The following is a 21,555-nucleotide window of genomic DNA, read 5'->3' on the forward strand; positions in this document are numbered from 1 at the left end:
ACGTTTCAGACACCAAAAATCATCAGCTAACTCTAAAGTCTGGTATGTTTACCCACAGTGATACTAATTTACTGTGCTCTTAATATATAATTTCTTAAGTCAGCATAAAAAAATAGAACTAAGTACTGCAGATGAAAGTAATGATGCCTCATTGAGCCAATTTCTATTAGCTTTGTTTAAGCAACTTCAGTGAGATTGAGAGTAGCAAGTGCAAAACACTGAATAAAATTTGTTTCTTGCTTCCCCAGTAAGGTACAAGGCAAAATGTAGACATTATTACATTTTCATTCAAGCTACACCTCCAAGGACATTTCTTCAAATCCTCATTAAACTCATTCAGAGTGATTTCCTTTTTAACCAAGGTCAGGATGGTTGTCTTGCAAATCTTTGGACACTGTGAATGGGAATTCATAAATCCTGACATTGGGAAGCAAGGTTGCGCTTGCCCTACATTTAATGAGGAAAAGAAGTAAGATGAAAAAAAAGAAAGAGCAGGCTTTTTTGCCTGATGGTGCTAAAAGTAAGATCTAACTTCACTGTAATTGAAAAAATTATGATTTTATTTTTAATTTTTTTAAGCAGGTCACAATGCACTGATGATATCTTCTATGATATTCATCATTTATATTTCCAGTAAGGTGCTATGTTGCCTGCAATCACTTGTCAGCTTTCCTTTTCCATGGTCTGTTTAGTCTGTTAGCCCACCAGTTAAAATATATCCTGAATAACTTCTACATTAAATATAAGAACAGCCGATAGAATGATTTCTTTAGGAGACATATGTCTCATGAGAAAAGAATTTTTTTTTTCATAGCTGTCATAAATAAATCAGATTGTGCACCCTATTGACAATTTTGGTTTATTTTTTCTGCTTTTCTTTGCTTTTTATTTGTTTGGTTTTGTTTCCTTTTGGTAGTACATTAAACTTCTTGTCAGGAAATCTGTTGTTTTTAATTAAGAAGAAATTATTTGAATCAAGCAGTCAGTATGAACATTTTGAAGAGTACCCTGGAACTTGTGGTGGTTTTGTACCAATGAAATTCTGTTTTTAAATAAATAATAAAAAAATCGTAATGTGAGCTGGTATAGTCAAATAATTAAATATTGCTAACCAACTGCTGCTAGTGAATGGTTGTTTTCAGGAAAGATAGAATAGTCACAGTAAGAAATATACTGGTGTTAGTCTTTGGCTGACATCTCCATGTATTTGCACTACAGTGTAGATGTAGTCATCCTAGCTCCCTTTTCCATAATGACATACAGGCATTGAGATTAATCTGTCTCACTGTGTGTTGTGTTCCTTTGTTGTTGCTGCTTAGAAGATTTTCATGTCTCACGTGATGGGCCATTTTTTTTTTTTCTTCATATTCAAGGGTTTGTGGCTTTTTCCTGATTTAAGTGAATAACAAATGAAACCTGATCCTTAAAAGTATGGTAAAAATGCTTAGGAGGAAGGTGCTGGATTGTTTCCTGCTGGATTGTTTCCTGGATTGTTAAGTACGGCGCAGAATTTGCCTTGTCTTATGGAGACTGATTTTAGGTCCTGTTCTTTTGATGGCATTGTAGTTGATGAAAAACTTTTTTTCCTTAAAGTATTTAATTTAGGTATTCCAAGGATATTTCTGCATCTCTCTGGGAACCTGCAAAGTTCATCTATCTCCTTCTCTCATTGATCTATTTGCTGTCTCCAGATTTCAATGCAGTGTATCAATTGCTCTTTTTACTTAGTTGAGAGAGATGGTGTTGCATGTTGCCTGAAAAGGGTGTAGGTGTTTTTTTTCTCTTTCTTCATTTCCATTATGTTGACTGCTCAGTAACTCTTTAGCAGCAGGAAAAGTTAGTGTAAGAGAAAAGGCATCTTCATATCAATAACAGGCACTGTATTGCCAGTCTTCTGTAGAGCTCTATCCCGCTTACCTCTGGACATTAAGGAATGGCCACATGCCTTCAGTCAGCAAAACTGCAAATACTTTCCCATGTCGGAGTGGAGAGTGTTAAATAGGTTCTTTATAGTGTTTTGTCTGTCATAAGAGTATCTTTTTTATTTAATTAGAACTATTATAGTGATCATACAGCATCAATTTCAGTACAAAATGAGTGAAAAGCAGGTAGTTTTGTGTAGCAGATTTGTGGATTCAGGGAGTCTGGCATACTGAGCAGAAGTCAGCCCAACTTCTGTTAGTAGACTAGGCAGATTTTCCCAAAACTCTTAGGCATTTTAATATGAGGAAGGACTAATATAAAATAGAAGTTGTTTTTTGATACCAGTGTCACTCCACTCTAATAGTTGCTACCCAGTTGCTTGTGCTTACTGGGTTTATGTATAACTCATTATGTTACTGGAGATTTTCCCAAAACTCTTAGGCATTTTAATATGAGGAAGGACTAATATAAAATAGAAGTTGTTTTTTGATACCAGTGTCACTCCACTCTAATAGTTGCTACCCAGTTGCTTGTGCTTACTGGGTTTATGTATAACTCATTATGTTACTGGAGGTTGTTTATGGTACCAATTAGGCCTTGAGATGTTCAGGACCCTTTGAACCCAGTGGCTGCAAAGCCAAGGCAGTTTTAAGGAACTGGGGATATGGAACTGCATATGGGCTCTTCTTGTCAAGATAAGTGATGTACAGCAAAAAATAAAATAATAAAAAAAAAAAACAGAAAAAAAAAAACCAGAAAAAAAACCCAAACAAAAGCCCCATTATGGAGTAACAAACTGTATTGTCTTTAAAATCAGAATTTTTTTAGCACCAGTAATGTTAGAATTCTATATAATGCCATTATAAGCCAGTTTTACCTTTCCCATACCCAGATATTTGTTGGCTTTATTTTGTTTTTTTTTTTTTTTGGGATGTGGGGGGAGGGTAGGGAAGAAGGGGGTGGAACCAAAACCACAAAGAAAGAAAAAAAAAACAAACCTGGTGATCTTAAATACATAACAAACATACACACAGCAATCATGGGATTCCAAGGGAGGGTGGGCAAGGAAGAAATGTCAGAATGTTTATCATACAGCTGTGCCAAAAGTAAAGGCTGAATGAATGAGATGGAGATTAAAGCCAGTAGTTCTGAGCCTGTATTCAATCACTGCAGTCACTCTGTTTGCCTCCTGCATGCTGATGAAGTGTCATGAATGGTCCCATGTACTTTCATTCCAATATATTTCAGGCAGTAGTGATTATTGCTTGTACTCAGCTAAAGCTTGAAATAACTGGCAAACTCTTGCTTAGCAACAGAAGGGCTCATCTTCTCTCCCTTGGGACTGCTAACTCAAAAATGTGCTACTTCTTTTAAAAATTAAAGTTAGAAGGGGTAGGTGCTTTATTTTACTTTTTCCTATGATGATTTAAAGGAGAAACCCCAAACTAAAGCCAGCAAATTACTTTGTTCCATGAATAATTATTGACTAGTTTGTGAAGTCCGCACCCAATTTCCTTTATAACACATTAAACTGTCGTGTAGTTGGACAATTTTTATACAGGTATAGCTTTTATATGTGCTGAGAAAATAGAATCACTTTACTTCCTTTAAACAAAAGATCTCGTTGTATATTTTGGAAAGTTCTTTCGAAGTCATTCATGCAGCATTAAATCATTTTATGTTTGCACTTATTTTTAATGTTTAGACAAGAGTTTATATTTTCCAATGATCTCAATCTTAAAAGGAAAATGACTGCACATTTGTTAAATAAATGACAAAATGCATAACATGGTTTGAGTTGTAGATTTCCGGCAAGTGCACTGAAGAATTCATTAAAAAATACAGCAGCATTATTCTAGTGTGAATTATATGCTGCTCTGTAGGTTTCTATTTTTGGTTACCACAAGATGGCAAAGCAATGAGCACACAAATGCAAGGACGAGTGAGTTTCATAATAATGTGTTCTGCATTCACACTTTATGCACATCAAGAGAGAATCCAAGCACAGCAGGGGTGACAATCACTACGACAGTCTTTTGAAATCAAAGTACTTCCTCAAGAATGTCTTTCCAGTGCTAATTGCACTCTTCTATTGTGGCTCTTGTATTGTGCAAACTAAAATGTTTACACTGTCACTGGATACAGCCCCATCACTGGAAAAATGGAAGGTAAAATTGATCAGATTATTAAATAGATTTGTTTGCTTTTATGTTTTGCTGATTCTACTTTGTGTTTAGGGATTAAATATCAAAATCCATTTCTTTGTCACCAAGGGACTTTGGCAAAGATTCTAATTTTTCACCAACTACAGGAAAGTCTCTTTACTTCAAAGTTGTTGCAATGTGGAAAGGATTGGTTGCCTAGACAGCTTGAGGGTTTTCTCTTTTTCACTGTTTCTTTTTTTTTTTTTTTTTTTCCCAGTTGCATACTGATCATGCAGTAACTATTATCAGTGGATTTTCTAATATGAGGAAGGCGAAAGAACTTGAGACATGGCTTATCTCAGGACGGGATAGGGTGGGATATGCATCTGTGTTTGTGTATATAGCCATGAATTTCATGTGTGTAAGAATGTATACAATCTCAGCAAGCATTATGAGATTCTCTCTGTGTAGGAGAGGATACAAGATATCAGTTATGTAACATTTAAAAGAGAGGAGAAAAGGTACCTAGGTTTTATAACATTTGCCTGACAGTGCCTAAGTTTATGTCAAGGGTTAAGCAACAAATCCAGTCTTGACTTTTATTTTTGTCTTTACTACTAGGCTTGGTGAAAAAGCTAATTAATGGGAAGTGCAAAAGGGAACCATTAAGTGCCATTTTCCATGGCATTCTGGAAAAGCTGGCGGCCCACAGGTAGCCCCTTTATTGGGTTAAGAACTCTCTGGATGGCTGGTCCCAGAAAGTGGTGGTGAACGGCATTGCATCCCGTTGGCATCCTATCACCAGTGCTGTCTCCCAGGGATCGGTGTTGGGCCTAGCTCTGTTCAGGATCTTTACTGATGATCTGGATGATGGGACTGAGTGTAAATTCACAGATGACACCAAGCTGAGTGTTAGTATCTATTTGCTGGGGGGAAGGAAGGTTCTACAGAGGGATCAGGACAGACTAAATCTGGATCTGCGCGTCTCTAAATTTTTTGAGTATGGAATAAACTGCTACAATTTCTAGGTATCCAGAATTTGTATTCTGCATTATACGTACAGATACTGCATATATACAGTATTTAGATCATTGACACATGTAGTTCTGTATTCTCTTAAGGATTGTACATTTTCACAAATAGTTTATTTGTATACTTTACTCTTATTAAGTCTTTGGATCAATTACTTCTTTTGCTTCTCCAACAGTGACCAGCTTCATTTGATTGAAGATACCAGAAAGCAGGTATTAAATGTAATAACTTTGGAATACACTTATCTCATATCAACAGAGAAGTTGTGTTAGAGAAAATTGATATGAATATCTGAAATTGGGAAGCAGTAGCAAATAGAAACTGTCTACTTGAAATTGCTAGAATAGATACGGTGTATCTAAAGTGTTTTCAAGACTAAAATGTCAACAGCTATGCATAGAGGAGTGTAGATACTGTGTGTACTCATTTATACCCGCAGTGTATGCTAGAGTATTCTGGGACATTGCTATAATCATTTCATCATAGAATAATTTAGGATGGAATGGGTGTCTGGAAGGTATCTAGTACAAAGAAAAAAAAAATAGACTCTAAAATTTAGAGTTGTCATACAGTGCACAGCCAAGTGCAACACTGAACAAGTGTGCCTCTGATACCTCTCCCTCCTGATCTCAGGGCACCTTCTGAGCTGCTGCCATGACTTGTGGTGCATACAAAGTCATACAAAGTGAATAGTTCTTACAACAGAACTTTCAGTTGGCTTAAGAATTCATTTGACATATGTCCTTGGTTAGAATGACAGTTATTTGAGATGTAACACAAATTTGCTAAAGGACTGGTACTGAGAGTGTGGAGACTTTTATGCTGCCGGTTCTTTTTTTGTCCATGTAGTTAGTGGTAAAACTTCCATTGATTTTATTGGGAATGGGATTAGTCGTTGTGAAAAGATTCATGTTGTACAGAAAATATACTACTGTTTTCACTTAAGACTAGGGAAGGATTGTTCTTTAATTCATTAGGTTTTAGCAGGTTAGAAAAACTGAATTTTGATTAATACTGCATCCTTATGGCCTCAGCTCTGGGCTACTCTGAGTTTGGTGGTGGTGTAGTTTCACTGCAAACAGTGCTCTATAATCCTGTTAACCAGAGCAAAATGGTTAGCTAGTACAGAAGATATATGTCAACCTCAGAAACTGAATCCTAGTGTTTTGATTGCCATACCTGTTTAGAACCAAGACTATGTAATCATTATTTAATACATTTCTTAAGTTCAGTGATAAAAACCACAGTCACTGCTTTCTGTATATAAATAGGCTCATGTTTCTCTTGCAATGTGGTTGTGATGTTGTTCTTATTACAAAATTGCTGTGTCCCTCTGCTGTTGTCCACCTCATATCAGACCAAAATATCCACGTTTATGCATCAACATACATACAAATAATGTGATGCATACTTACAGCTGTGAATAATCTTTCAGTTCACTACGCTTACTTGCCCCTTAGGTAATACATACTTGTGTTGGCCTATTTTCTGAACGGGTTAGCCTGCCCAATCTTTGATCTGAATGATTGGATTTGTCTTAGTGTCATAATCACTCTCTCTTTAGCTGTTGCTGTATAAATTCTGATTACCTATACCTAATTAAAATAACTGTATTTTGTTTGAACCTAATACATTTTGGATTTGAGGCATTTAGACAAAAGGTTATATGGCCTTTCAGAAACCCTTTTTTAATGAAATATTATTGCTAGCTTTTCTGTTCTTGTTCCTATCAGCTTATCCTCAGTTTTCATTCAGGTTTCTATATTGCCATTGGGAAAATTAAAATAAGAAGGGCAGGCCATAAGTGATCAACATGACTATGTATATCTCATATATGTACATTAGTTGCTTGATATCATTCAAGTTTTATTACATCTGGTGAGTGCAAACTTTCATTCAATAAATCTTGCTTTACTGCTGTGTTACTCATCCCTGTGGGATCATTCTCCTCTCTGTGAATTTTATACTTTCTCCTGCTTACGTACCATTACCACAGGAGCACAATATCAGTACCACTGAGCTAAGCTGAAACATACTCACCAATAGGAAGGCAGAAAATGCTAATTCTTCTCCATTATGTTAACAGTTTTCCTTCATCTTTTCCTCTGTTTGAGGAGCATCATTTAGTTACACTCAGTGCTCTTTACCTTGAGAATTTTCTTTTTGTCCTCTGCTCCAGAAAATTCTGATGGATGCTACTTCAGTGTGACCCACGGAGTTGATCAAATCTCACATCTTCGCTTGTCTTATTAGAGTCTTAGCTGATGAAAGATAGACTATAGTTTATAATGGTTTCTGATGCAGTTAATCTCAAATTTAAGAGGAAAATTTAGTGTCATCTACCAGACACACTCAGAACACTGAAACATGGTCTGCAGTCAGCATTGTGGTGTTCAAGTTCTAGCAGGTAGATGGGAACAAACAATGCAAAGTATAGCCAACACCAGACTCAGACCTGGCTTTTTTTTATTTCTGCATTCCCTTAGAAATAAGTGGGAAGTCTTTCACAGGTAGTTTCTGCTATGAATTTTTCCTCTGGGTTGGACTTAGAGTTGTATATTTTAAAGTGAAGATATTGCACCATTGACTATGGTATGCTAAGGAGCAGGCTTAATGATCTACTCTGTGTTATTAGTATATTCCTCACAATACTGTGTGAGGAACCATGGAAAATAGCTTACGTCTTATGGTCAATATCAGAACCAATGCCTTCAATGCATAATCTTCAACACACCCTTCTGTGAAGAATATCTGTATGTGTGTAAATTTATGCAAGTTTCCTTATGTTTAGAAAACTTAACTACAGTCTATTCTACATCTTAGAAAACATATTTCATGATGATACACCATGGGTAATAGCAAATATAGTTCGTCAAAATGCTGAGCAAAGTGGTGTCAGGCCTCATTTTTATTCCTTTTTATTAAAGGACCTTGAACTAAGGAAGTATTATTTATTAGGCATTCATTGGGAAATTGATGGCATAATTTAACTTTTTATTAGCTAGTAAAACTGATAAGCAGTACATAAAAAGATGAACCTTGCTTTAGAGGGAATAATAATAATAATAAATGTTCATTTAAAGTTTTTAAAAGGTCATCAGTGTATAAAGTCTTTGTGACGTTGCTTTCTATGATATGAGCTAATATCATGCCATATAATTTTTGCTTCTGTTGATAGATTTGTTTGTGTTTATTTTGCAGGCACTAAGTCCAAAAGAAAATGAATTTGTACAGTTAAGATATTTTCAGGTTTTCAGTAACTTGAGATTAATTCTAGAACTAGTGTGAACACACATGACATACTTTAGCAGAAGCCCCTCCATATGTTGTAGAGTTGAAGTAATGGAATTGTGAGTGTGCAATGGTTGAACACTTAGGTGTGTAAATGGAAGGTATTGTTCCTGGTTAGTGGGACACAGGAGGAGATATTTTGTATGTCTCTAATCTTGGGCTCTTTATTGATTGGTAAAGGTGGGTGGGATGACAGTCGTCCTCGTTAACTGCTCTCTCTTTGGGTAGCCTTGGATACATGAGCAACTTAAAAACTCTTTTTCTGACACCCTCCTCTGAGTTGTGCAGAAGAGAATCTTATCCCATAAATGGTTATATTCTTGGAGGACTAGAAATAAGGATATAAAAATCATGGATTTTATCCATGAAAACTTTTCATTTCGGCATGCACCTGTTTCATAAGTCATTTTGAGCAAAACAGATAAAAATGGAAAATGCAGCAGTGAAGCTGGCCCAGATAGAAAATCACTCCTCCAAGTCTGCAGAACATCTGAGAATAATAGCCAGCATACTCATGCTTCTCTGTCACACTTGTGTAAGACCCTGTTCCCAAACGTTTAAAATGAAAGCCATCACTCAGATTAATCAGTTTAGAAGCCTGGTCTGAAGTTCACTCCTTCTGGTTGGGGCTGAAGTTTTATATTAGCCTACCAGAAAGGACATATTTCTTTTGCATACTGTATCTGTCTTTTTAACTCTTACCTTGGTGCTGTCCCTGCAGTAGTGGGGCCTGTGCGCTGAATGTCGCCATGGGCTCAGCAGAGCCCCTGAATGAGGGCCTCCCTTGTGCCCTGCTGTGCACCTGGAGGAACAGCTCTGCTGGGAGCAGTGACAACAGGGAGGGACAGCAGCTACCAGCTGTTCTGCTCTGCTCCTGATGATGAGCTTCAATTGAGCTCATGCTAGCATCCAGATTAGTTGAACACATGCACCATAAACTTCCTTTATGATCACTGCAGACACACTACAAGAGATGCAAATTCTGCCTGTTGGAGCTTTGGGCTTGAGGATCCTTTGTCTCCTCAAGATTTCCCAGCATGAGACTGATTTGGATTCATCCATAATACTTCTAATTAATGTCATATATTTTCAGTGGGACTACTTCTTCTCAGGTATAGTAAGACATTAAAAATTGTTGAGATTTGTTTCCTTCTTGGATAGCTTTTTTTTTTTTTTCTTTTTGTTTTTTCCAGTGTTTACTTTTGCTGTGTTCCTAAGATAAATTTTTATTTCCCTGTGGTTATGTGTGAGCTGTTGTACCTATATGTTCACAGCAAGTGCAGCATAACCAAGTCTTGAGAGACTTTATTTTAAATGGAGAATGTTTATGGTCCTTTTCCATGAACAAAAAAGATGACAAAATAATTGCCTTAGCTACTAGAACATTTTGTCTGCTATGTAGTGACTTCAGGGTAAGCCTGCCATCTAGATTACCAATAAAACAACTGCATTTCAGTGCCATTACTAGAAAGAAAATGTTTTAGGGTTTTTTTGAGAAAAGGGAAGAGTAATGTTACAGGCAGTAGTGAAAATAAACAGCCTTATTTTAAAGGAATCATTTAGACATACTTAACAGGAGAGTAGGTTATGTACTGTGATAATAGTTGTCCTACAAAAATGACAGAAAATTTTCATAATTTGAATTTTTTATTCATACATAGGAATGAGTTAGCATATGGCATGTTAACAGGGCTGGATAGTGTTAGGTAGTTGTTGTCTTCAGCAGCTTACTTTGGACTTCAGGTTTTGAAACCTGCTACAGGCATGGAATAATGACACAGTTCTTTTTATTTAGGATACAACTTAGTTCCTGGTGGATGGTAATTAGACTTTGGGATTATTTTTTCTGCAGTTTAAGGACTGAGACATATCAACAGGACTCAAGAAAACAAAATTTCAGTATGTTAGTTCTTTCCTGCACAGCCCTTACTGGACCAAATTTTACCCAAAACCTGCTCACCTTTTGAATTCAGAATTGTGCAGTGCATTCCTTGTTACAAGTACGGTGGCTACTTGTATGATGAGTTTTTAAAGGCTGTTCATTTGTAAGTTTTCAAATCCTTCTAGAATAGCAATCAGGTAATCCTAGGATAAGGATAGTGCAAAGCAAAGCCTGAGAAGTTAAAAACACTGTTTACCTGAGCAGCTACATTATATCTACTTCTGATATATGACTTTATCTGCATGTTCTTTCAAACTGATTTCATGCTCCCTGCAGTGACATATTTTGCTAACACAACAGACTTGTTCCTTCCTGACATACAGCTTCTGGCTCCAACAAATGTCAGTAGCTTTTTAGACAAACCTGTGCTTTTTATTCCTGTCTTTCTCAAGAGGAATATCAGCATCCCTCCAATAACATTTTTTCCCCTATGGCTATTATGTTGGTTTTATAAACAGACTAGGTTTATTTTACATGTAGAGGCTGGTAAAGACATAGAAGGATTTTAATCTTTTTTACATTTTCTTTTTTTTTTTTTTAATTCTTTTTCATTTTAATTTCCTTTTTTTTTTATCTTTTTCTTCCTTCTTTTTTAACATCTTTCAATATTTTTAGTAAAGTAATAGAATAACAGCCACTTCCTGGCTTATGCAAATAAGGAAAGCTTTGTTCAGTCCTGAATTTCTGCAGTTATTTCCTTTCTGTAACCAACTGGGGCCTCCAGAAGCAATTAACCAACCCCTTGGAGCTGCAGGTCCTCCTTGGAGCAGCTCTGTGGAGCTGAGATTTGCACTTCACACTGACTTACACAGAGGCAGAAATTATTTAAAGAAAAAGGACTCAAACACCTTGTCATTTCTACATATGCAGTATGAAATGTGTTTTAAAGTAATAAAGCAGGAAAAATTGGTTAGAACTAGGTTCCTATGCACAAATGACTTGTTTCTATATTTATTCATACATCCTTGACTTTTTGATCTTTTTCTGGTCTGGAATTCCCCTTTGCGTACCAATTCTGATTGAGAATCCCATTTGGAATCTGAAATCTTGCAGTTTGTTTTTACTGCAGTTGGGTTTTACATTTATTTTTCTTTCTCTTGTGTTTTTAATAGTCAGATAGAGGGGAAATTATTCTTAATTATACAACAAAACATTAAGCAATTACATGCAATAGCAGTATCAGGTGCAATAAGTTAGGGCATTACTCTTATCTGGGAAAAAATGAAATCTCAAAATGGGCCCTGAATGTATCTTGAGTCTCCACAGACTTGATTTTCTTTCCTGTGCAACTATTTAGAAGACTAGGATCTATCTTAATTAAAATTTACTACTTATTTCAGAATGGAGGAGCTGAAAACTATTTTCCTAATGTCTGTGCTGTTTATGTGCTTGAGATGGCTAAGTGGTAGTCTGAAAATTGCAGTAAGATTAGTAATTACTAGGGGGACATAATATACTGTTTCATTGCAGTGGAGCTCTGAAAAATATTTAAACTAAGTATTTAAAGGAGAAGGCATTAATCATATTTTTCTCATCATTCATAAATTTTACCTAATTAAGTTCTACAGTGATTTTTTTCTTCATAAAATGAGCATTCAAGCCACACCTTTTAAGGGACATCTTCTTCTTTAATACCACTAAAATTCACAATCACTTATTTTAGGATTGAGAAGCTACAAAGGTCACATTATAGTGTTGATTCTCATCAAGTATAGCTCTGAACCTGTAATGAAGTAAATGTAAGGACTCTTATGGAAAAACCTGTACTGCTTTTTACTCCATTGGGCACCTGTGGGTTACACCAATAGATTAGTTTTATCTAAATTAATTAGTTTTTTGTTTCATCGGTCTTATGTTCCACTGACATAATCATACCCTCAAGAAAAACTGGTAAAGACTGTTTTAAACAGGTTGTCTAATTCTACTAGCATGAAGAATTGTTTTGTGTAGCCTTGCTACTTGAACAGACACAACATTTGTTTCAATGAAATGAATATAAGGTCCAAATGATATATGAGACATCATGGAAAGAAATGCTTTTAGTGTCACTGACTTTGAAAGGAGGAAAGGGAAATAGCTTATTTGTTTAAACATAATCTATTAAAAAATGAAATGCCTTTGTATCACATAACTTAACAATGGAAACAATATTCTTATTTGATAGTTATTCTGAAATGGTGCTTATTAATTTGAAAAATTAAAATTTTTCCCCATACTGGCTAAGCCAATTCTGCTCTTATTTACTTTATTACTGTATTTTAAATACTTTTTTTTTTTTTTCCAGAAGCATCCTAGAACCTGCTCTTATTTAATGCTAGTTGGATTTTCACAGATTCTGCTATTGCAGCTTAAACATGAGTTTGGTTCTTTGAGGAAAACCAATTCCTTGAGATAATCTCCCTCATTATGAACTAAAGTTTAAAAAGAAAAAGTAATTGGACTGTCTGGAATTGGATCATGTTCAGTGTAAGAGATCTTCTTTCAGGAAATTTTCTTTGAGGAAAGATATATGACAAAAAATTGAGTTCCACTTAAACATAAGCTTTTTGCATTTTAAATTGAATTATATTTAAATATTTTTTACTCAGGTTAATGTCAAACTGCAGATAATGAGTGACACTAAGTACTTCAGTTCCCCCTTATTTCAGTAGGAATTGTTGATCCTCAGGAGTTGGCATGGCTCTGTTGTCAGAAAGACTTCAATATTGTAATAGAAAACTACTGAATGTATTCCTATGATCTGATTTTGAAACAACTCCTGCATTGTGTTCACTTACAAAAGCATATCTGAATCCAGCCAAGAATTTTAATACCATCTAACTTAATGCATTTTGAACTAAAAGAGCTTGTGTTGCTAGGCATCAAATTGGTGATGCATGGAAAAATTGTTCACTGAAACTATAATATAGGCCTGCATGTACAAATCACAAGTAGGTTTTCTGGATGAGCATAAAATCTAAACTCCTCGAAAAATCTGTATATTTAGATCAAGACTTACTTTCACTATACCCACATATTCAATTAATTCATAATTTGATTTTGTTTCTTTAAATGAATTAAAGGTAAAGCCTTCAGCTTTACAATAAGCATAAATTTAAAAAAAAAATTGTAACTTAGTTTCTGTAGTTAATGTTGACAATTAGTTAACGAAATAATTTTTAGCCACAGAAAATTAAAATATTATCCCAAGTACCCTCCATGTAATACAAATATATCTACTCTTTAAGGCTTTTAACTGTTGCAGAAAATACAGATCTTTCAAAATCTTTGTTCTTTCAACAATGACATTTAGTTTATAGAAGAGTCTTCATGGTAAACATGACAAACACGCTCTGTTCTTAAGCTTTTCAATAACAAATTATTTTATTTCAAGAATGCAAGAACTAAAGATCTTTTAAAAATATGGGATTTTTTGCCTTGAGATATTTCCTGCACATTTGCTAAATATATATGCCTATACTCATGATTCCTACACTTCCGTGAAAGTCTCACAAAGAACAGTTTGAGGACTGATCACAAATGGATTTCATCTAGAAAAAAACAAAAAGAGTGATATATACAGTAGTTACTGTAAACAATTTCAAGATACAAGCCGAGAGCCCAGTCCTGTTTTACTTAAAATTTTAGCAAGTTGTGAATTTTTTTTTTTATTTTTGTTTACTTTGACTTGCATTTTTAATTCAGAATTCTGTTTTTTTCCCTTTTTCTGAAATAATTCCATATAAAAGCACTGTTTTTTTTGGTGGAGAGAGTGGGGAGAGATCTGGCATTTTAAGAATGCAGTGCTACACTATAAAACAGCATTAAAGAACTGAAACTTTTCTCTGTTTAGTAATCAGATGGTGACAACACAAAATCAAATAAGTTTCCATGAGGTCTTAATTATAAAAGAAATATTTAATATATTTGCATATATATATAATAACAGTAACCACAACAAAGAAATATCTACTAATTAACTTGGAAAGCTCCAGTTTTATGGTACTTCTGAAATAATCCTCATGTTTGGTTCCTAAAACAGTAAACCCAGAAATTTTCTTGGAAGAAAACTTCCAAACAAGGCTAATATGACTCTATTCTTTAATGATGCTTGTATTTTTTTTTCCACCAAGAATATTTTGTTTAGGTTGGAGGATGGTGAGTTGCTTTGTGTGTTGCAAATACATAAAGAAATTATAATGAAAGTGTGGAGCCTTTATGACTGTTCATGGGCTGTGGCTCTTAATCCCTCAACTGGAAAAGCTCCAGTGGAACTCCAGCCATTGCTGCCTTGAGATTTCCTCTCTGGCTTTAGGAGTGAAGTGGAGCATGTTCAGAGGCTCACCAATGAACAGCCTTTTTTCATTAACATCTCTGAAAGAGGTCACTGTGTTAACTTCCCTGAAAATGAAAGGCATCCTAATTTTTGCAATTCAGTACTAGCAAGAAGCATATTCATTTAGTTCCATTACTTTGTACCTTATATTTCTAGATTAAATTGCTAAAAAGCCCATGTAGCACACATCATCTAAGTGTACTTCTGTAGACTTACTCTCTACCTAATGAAAGACAGAGAGGACATGTTTTAGACCAGGATGACTTTCTCTCTGGAGATGGCCTTCCATAACCTTAACTAATACATTTCATGCTTTACAGCCATCTAAAGCCAAGTAACACAGGATGTGCTCTCTGCTGCAGTGCTTAATATCAATCTTTGCAGCCTGTGACACAATCGGGAGGAAATATTTATGTCATATATGTAAGAGCTCCTGTACCTCTACAACAGCTTGCAATTTTCTTCTGCTATAGAAAAAAGAAAGGCAACAGACAAAATTGTATAGCAATTACTCTTGTGTAGGTATCCTAGTTTTCAAAATTCATAAAGAAAATTAGGTTACTATGCCTGGAAGAAATTATCATTTCTGGAAACCAAAGCAGAACTAAAATTCTACAGGTCCAAAAGCAGAAAATACCATTAGCTGTTCTTATTGATACTCGTTGCTTGCAGTCCCTGGAAAACTCATTGCCTTCACAAATTATCTTGACATAGAGCTTCATTGTTTTTATTCTCTGAGTATGGTTATTGTTTGGCTTCACTGTGCTGTAAGTCTGGTTCCTTTCCTCTGAAATGAGATTTTATACAATTATTCCCCTAGATTGTATGATTTATCATAGCTTTTAATGAAAGAAATAGACTCATGGATAGTTGAGAGTATGGAAAGCCGTACACTTGTCTTACTTACGCTTCCACTTTTTTGTGGCCTAAGGCATCAGGATCTAAATACAATTCTGATTATCTTTTTTTTCACATGATCTGCCAAGACAGCTATATTCCTTAGGAGCAATACATCTCCTACAACCCAGAATGAAATATGTTAGCACCAAGGCAAATGATTTGGGATTTTTTTTTCTTTTTTTCAGTTCAACATGTTTGAGTGTAGCAGGATCTCCCTTGTCTTTTTCTAGAAAATTTTGTGCCACTATCTTTCTTGCTAAACCTTTGCATCTAATTCAATATTTTTGAATGAATAAAGAAAAAACACAGCATATAACAAAGTGAAGTCCTCTAATTAATAGGTTTATCCTAAGATGTTTTATTAACAGACTGGGTGGCAAAGAGCAGAAACACAGGACTGACCATAGCTCACGAGTCCAGTTGCCAGCAGCCATTAAACACTGGGGTGATAATGTTCACTGTTGTGAATATAATCTATGTGTTTATAAGTGCCTGATGTATATTACTTACATATGTCATATATTTGCAAGAATTTGTAGTACCTTGTTCCATACCCATCTTTGAGATCTAATTTTTGTCATTTTGTAATTCACTGCAGTGTAAGAGTCACAGAAACATAAAATTTAGGTGCCTTAGCAGTGAATGAGACAATGCTGGTGACAGTCTGCAAGAATAGACTGGGTAAACTTGCATTCTGAATTAAAAAAGAAAGGAGCATGGAAAATAGCATTGCACCTTTTGACTTAAAGGCCATTCATATATATTTCAGGTTGATTTGTTTTTTGGTTTTTTTTTTAGTTTTGATGTTATTATAGAATTTTTTTTCCTGTTTTTATTTCTACAGCACAAAATTATTTACTGTAACTATTATTTAAACTGCATTTTTTTCTAAAACAATATGGAATTTTTCTTCTTTTTTTATAATAAAAACTAAAACATGGAAAGCTTATGATTTGCACATGGTGTTGCACATGTTTACTACTGTACTATAAACCCCAGAAGTTGTATGTACTACAAAGTAGTAATTGGGAATTTTTTTTGGTCTTTCTACACATTGAAATTCAAGAATGTATCTTTCCTGCCTGTAAAAGGTAATATTTTGATATTCTACTAGCCTACTATTGGTTGTACCAGAGGAAGTGCATTGCTTTGAAAGTATAACAGTAACTTCAAACTAATGTTATTCATAAAATATTTTTTTTGATTTTTTTTTTTTTGGTTTTTTTTTTTGTTTCTCATAGCATTGTCCACATTCAGAATTAGGTGGTGTGAATTTCTTTAGTACTTAGGAAAAGCTACCTATATTGGACAAGTCAATTAAAAGGAAGTAATTACTGAGCTAAGGGTGTGGTGTCATTTAAGACATTTGACAGTTACATAGTAAATTTAGTAAAAGAAAAAAAAAGAAAATAATAGCGATATCAAATATGCGTCAGGAAGAGAATTAATTACCTTTCAGTTTAGATGAACCAAGAGCCAAAGGACTGACAGTTTGTCAAATGTGGGCATGCTTTGAAAGGCGCTCCTTCAAAAGCAACACACAAAGCAGTTAGGACTTCATTGTATTCATGGAAATTTGGGGAAGTTTTTATTTGCTGCATGCTTTATAATTTCTTTTCTGAAAATGTGGAAAGAGCATACCATTTAAATTCCATTGCTGTGACAGTTTCTTCCTTTACTTAGCCAACATAAGTAAAAGTAACCTGTGTAACCTCAACTCTCTGGCTTTTGTGGAACAATAATTATTTTCTGACAGAACCAGTGCTCAGGGTTTTCATATGTCCACCACAAAGAAAAATTGTGTGTCATCTCAGTTTTATTATATCCATCGGCTGGCTGCCCATTTGTTGTGGAGTGTCTGCTGTGACTTAGGGCCGTGGCTCTATTTGGCTGTAATAGATTTCCTGTAGTGCACTCAGTGACTCTGGTACCTGTTGCTGGTTTCTTTTCCAGGTCAGCTGGCTGCAGGTACATGTGAGATTGTTACTTTGGACAGAGATAGCAGTCAGCCCCGGAGGACTATAGCCCGACAAACAGCTCGCTGTGCATGTAAAAAAGGACAGATTGCCGGTACAACAAGAGCAAGGCCAGCATGTGTTGATGGTAAGAAGCAAAAATCTATTCAATCAGTGTCTGCCAATATAAGAGTTGTGTCTCACAAAAAAACCCCAAGAAACCATAAGAACTCTATAGAAGAAATTTTCATGTTGTCCCAACTAACAATGGCAATAACATTGAAATTCAACCAAAGGGTAATACTGACTAATAGTATAGATATTACAATTACATTTTTTTCATTGGAAATTTCACTTTTTGTTTTAACTTGATAGGCAGTTGAATGTTAAGGGCATGGTGCTGCTATATTCTGCATGTGATTACAGAATCAGCAGTGAAATGGCATTCTTTTTTCCTCTACTTTTTATTCCTTGAGACATTAAAAAAATGCAGCAAGCAAGCCTCAAAGGTCTTATGCCACTGGGAGGCTAATGTGACTGCTCCTGTGTGATATTTAATGCTGTTGAAGAAAGCACTGATGCTATAATTGGAATACAGTATCTGAATGTACATCACATGTCCAGTTTTCTTCTCTCTTTAAAATGATATTCTGTATGATTCACTGTGGATGCACTGATAGCATGTAGCTGGAAAACTGCTCACATGCAGGGAGGTATGAAAATGTTTCACTTTGAAATAATATTTTGAGACAAATGAAATTCTCTGGTATGTTAACAGTGGGAGAGTCTTCAAGAGAGGTCTGCCTTGCAGGGCTTTTTGCAAGCATTAATATTAAAAATGAAATTGGAGACATGTTGAAAATAATGATGTAGAATTACATGTTTTGATCTAGTCTCCATCAACAGAAGTAAAAAAAGTATATGCTTATGAATAGAACTATAATAAATATGGACTAGCTTTGAATACTGGCTGGTTTAAGTCCTCAGATAAAAATATTATGGAGAACACCCTACTGTTGCCTCAGAATTTGGTCTTACCAGTGATTATCAAAGACAGCTCAAAAGGAGATTTCAGAGCCAACCCACAAAGCTAAATATAGAACATCATGCACATTCTATTTTTGCATTTTTCTTTCACTGTTTTTCTTATTCTGTAAGATAGTTTCTTAGCTGTCTCTTTCATAATATAATACTATATCCAGTAGTTCTCCTTTCATGTTTTATTGTTAGATCATAAGATATAATTGCTTAAGAAAGGAATGATTTTATTATGTAATTTGTAGTTGCAACTCTAGGAAAAATGCTTACTACCAATTAAAATACTCAACACTTGTTTCCTATTTTAAAACAGCAAAGTTCTAAGCAAGAAAAAGAATTTTGCACCAGCTGGGAACAAAATATAATTTTTAGTCAGTCAGTTTTGGCCTATGGTTAGATTGATTTGCTGTAACTTGGATATCCAAAGGTAGCTGCTAGCAACTCCAGTTTTTCTTTATGCCCAATAAAGAGCAAAATGGACCTTTTCAGAGTAATTTATCTCAACTCCCAAGGATAAGTCAGATGCATCACTCTCTTTTACACACTGTTTTTCTGCCTTGCCTTGATACACCTGTGAGTGTCTTAAGATGAAACTTAGCTGGAATGTAAATGTCACTAAGACATGACTGCACTTCATCCTTTGATTATTACATTAGATTGTTTTCAAATGGAAGCTTTGAGTAAATTTGAAATTTTAAAATATTTTTTCTTTCTTATTTCTTGGGGGAAACTCATGAAGAAAGTCTCTTTCAAATTCTGTTTGTGCTTTCAATGTGCTTGATCATCATTTTATGAAAACAGAGAATTAAATGACAGGATCCATGGTTTGAGATCATGTAGTCAGAGAAGGTTCTTTATGTAATACTTCACATTTCAAAAATAAGTGGGAAGTTCATCAGTTGAAAAATAAAGCTTCCCTTTAACATTTGTGTCTAAACACCCTAATTATTTATTTTTAAAGCTGCCAAGGAGTCACATGGAAAACATGAGGGATAATGGGTACAAGTTTCTTCTGTGGATATTCCAATTAGACACAAAATGGTAATTTTTCAAAATGAGAAAAAACATCATTTGAAACACCCCAGGAAGCTGGTGAATTCCTCAGTATTGTACACTTAAGATTCAGTTGGACAGGGTGCTGGGCCATTTTGTCTAGACTGGCATTTTTGCCTAAAAAGGTTGGACCAGATGATCCTTGAGGTTCCTTTCCTACCTGGTATTCTTTGATTCTGTCACATATTAAGATATAATAACATGGTTTTTCATTATTTTCTGAAATGTTTATAGTTAGGATGGTCAGCCCTTTGCTGAAAATAACTACAAGATATGTAGGACATGCTACTTTATTTTCCTCAGCAGTGCTGGGAATGTTTTGCAATCAGAGCTCAAAAAGGTTAGTAATACCTAGAACTGTACATCAAGTTTTCAGACTAAAATGAAGGCAAAAATCAAACTTTTGATCTGTAGGTTTTTGTCATGAATGAAGTTAAAAAATTAGTTTTACATAACTTTAACACAATTATATAGGAAAGAATAAACAAGCATTTTATCTTGTCTCTAACCTTCTTGCAAGTAAAGCTGGCCGATAAATTGGCCACTGACTGGCAAGTATCCATCTGTGAATTTACCAGGTTCATAGTTTAAAGAATTAACACTGAATTCTTCCATATTTTTATACACATTTCTGGAGTAAGTTTTTTTCAAACACAAATACTCAAAGCTTTATTCTGAACATGACATGAATGCTACATAAAATTATGTAGCAGAAAGCTGGTTTTGTCTCCAATATCAAGTCAAACATTTTTGGTTTAGGAATGTAACAACCAAACATAATTGCTGGGTTGTTTTTTTGGTTGTTTTTTTTTTTATGGTAAAGAATCCCATTTTTCAAACAAATAAATCCTTCCCTGAGCTTTCTTAAATAGGATGTAGAATGTACTTTTGCAAATTTTTCATCATCTATACTATAGTTGATGTTAAGTACATAATTGCTATTTGACATTTCATTTTTGCTGTCCAAAAACCCTCATAAATTTGGTCCATTTCATTCTTTATATAGTCTTGATTTTGAAGAAATTATTTCTAAAGTGAAGGTGGACCTTAGACCTTTAATGCAAAGTCATATGTGAAGGAAGCAGGCATAGTAAGTGTGACCTGCTAACCCAATAGTGGGAAAATATTAGCTAATAATTTTGTTGCATCTTCTAGCAAGAGAGTGGTTTAAGAGTTCAGTATCAAAGCTAGTAATTTTTACAACCTTAAAATGGATTGTGTTGTACCTTGCTACCATTTTTACAATGTTCAGTGGAGAGAAGCACCTTAGAATATATTCAATTGTGTAGTATATTTCCTGGAGCTTTGAAATGCAAGTGTCAATTCTTGCAGCAAAAGGAGTAGGTAATTTAAGGGCTCTTAAACTTTACAAACATTGGGTGAGATTGCACTTGTCAACATTGCTCTTAGAGTAAGTCCTGAGTTGATTATCAAAATCCACTCTGCTTTCAACTGCTGTATCACTGAAGATTTTTCCTAAGAAAGGAAACACAGTGAATGTCAGATAGATAAAAATGGAATTCTTAGAAATGGAAATAGAGTGTTTAGAACTTGGTCTGAGCAGTTGACGAAGAACAGAGATTTTCTTGAAATATTTCTATATGATGGAGAAGGTTGATTTGATTTGTATTTTTTTCTAGCAGTCTTTACCTATGGCAGATTGCTAATGTATTCTGAAAAAATGGCATGATATTCACCCCGATTTAAAGCTTGATTTAGTGTTGATTGCTTCATTTCTACACCCACAGATTCATAATGTGTATTAGGTTTGTTTTGTTATGATGTAATTTTTATTCATGAATGTAGGGTTTGTGATATTATGACAGCGGTTTGCCTGCACTTTTCATTATATTATTTTTATTTGCAACTGGTGTTCCCTAGTCCCATTTTTGAGATCAAATTCCATAGCAATGACCTCAGTTGCATTAGTTTGATAAGATATTTTATTTCAACATAGCATCT

General features: G+C 34.8%; 1 protein-coding gene across 8 annotated transcripts in view; it reads left to right on the forward strand.

Annotated features, from left to right (window-relative positions):
• Nucleotides 1–21,555, forward strand: part of TAFA5 (TAFA chemokine like family member 5) — a 417,437-nt gene that overhangs the window by 207,007 nt on the left and 188,875 nt on the right. For all 8 annotated transcript variants that reach the window (XR_008482828.1, XR_008482829.1, XR_008482830.1 and 5 more), the window contains one exon: nt 17,501–17,650. Coding sequence is in view for 4 of the 8 variants with exons in the window: in XM_054271642.1 (XP_054127617.1) it covers nt 17,501–17,650 (150 nt within the window). In the remaining 4 variants the exon portion in view is untranslated. The remainder of the gene's footprint in view (nt 1–17,500; nt 17,651–21,555) is intronic.

This window comes from Melozone crissalis, unplaced genomic scaffold (genome assembly GCF_028551555.1).
Source record: "Melozone crissalis strain CALT ecotype California unplaced genomic scaffold, PUWL_Pcris_2 ptg000004l_1, whole genome shotgun sequence".
Classification (NCBI taxonomy): Eukaryota; Metazoa; Chordata; class Aves; order Passeriformes; family Passerellidae; genus Melozone; species Melozone crissalis.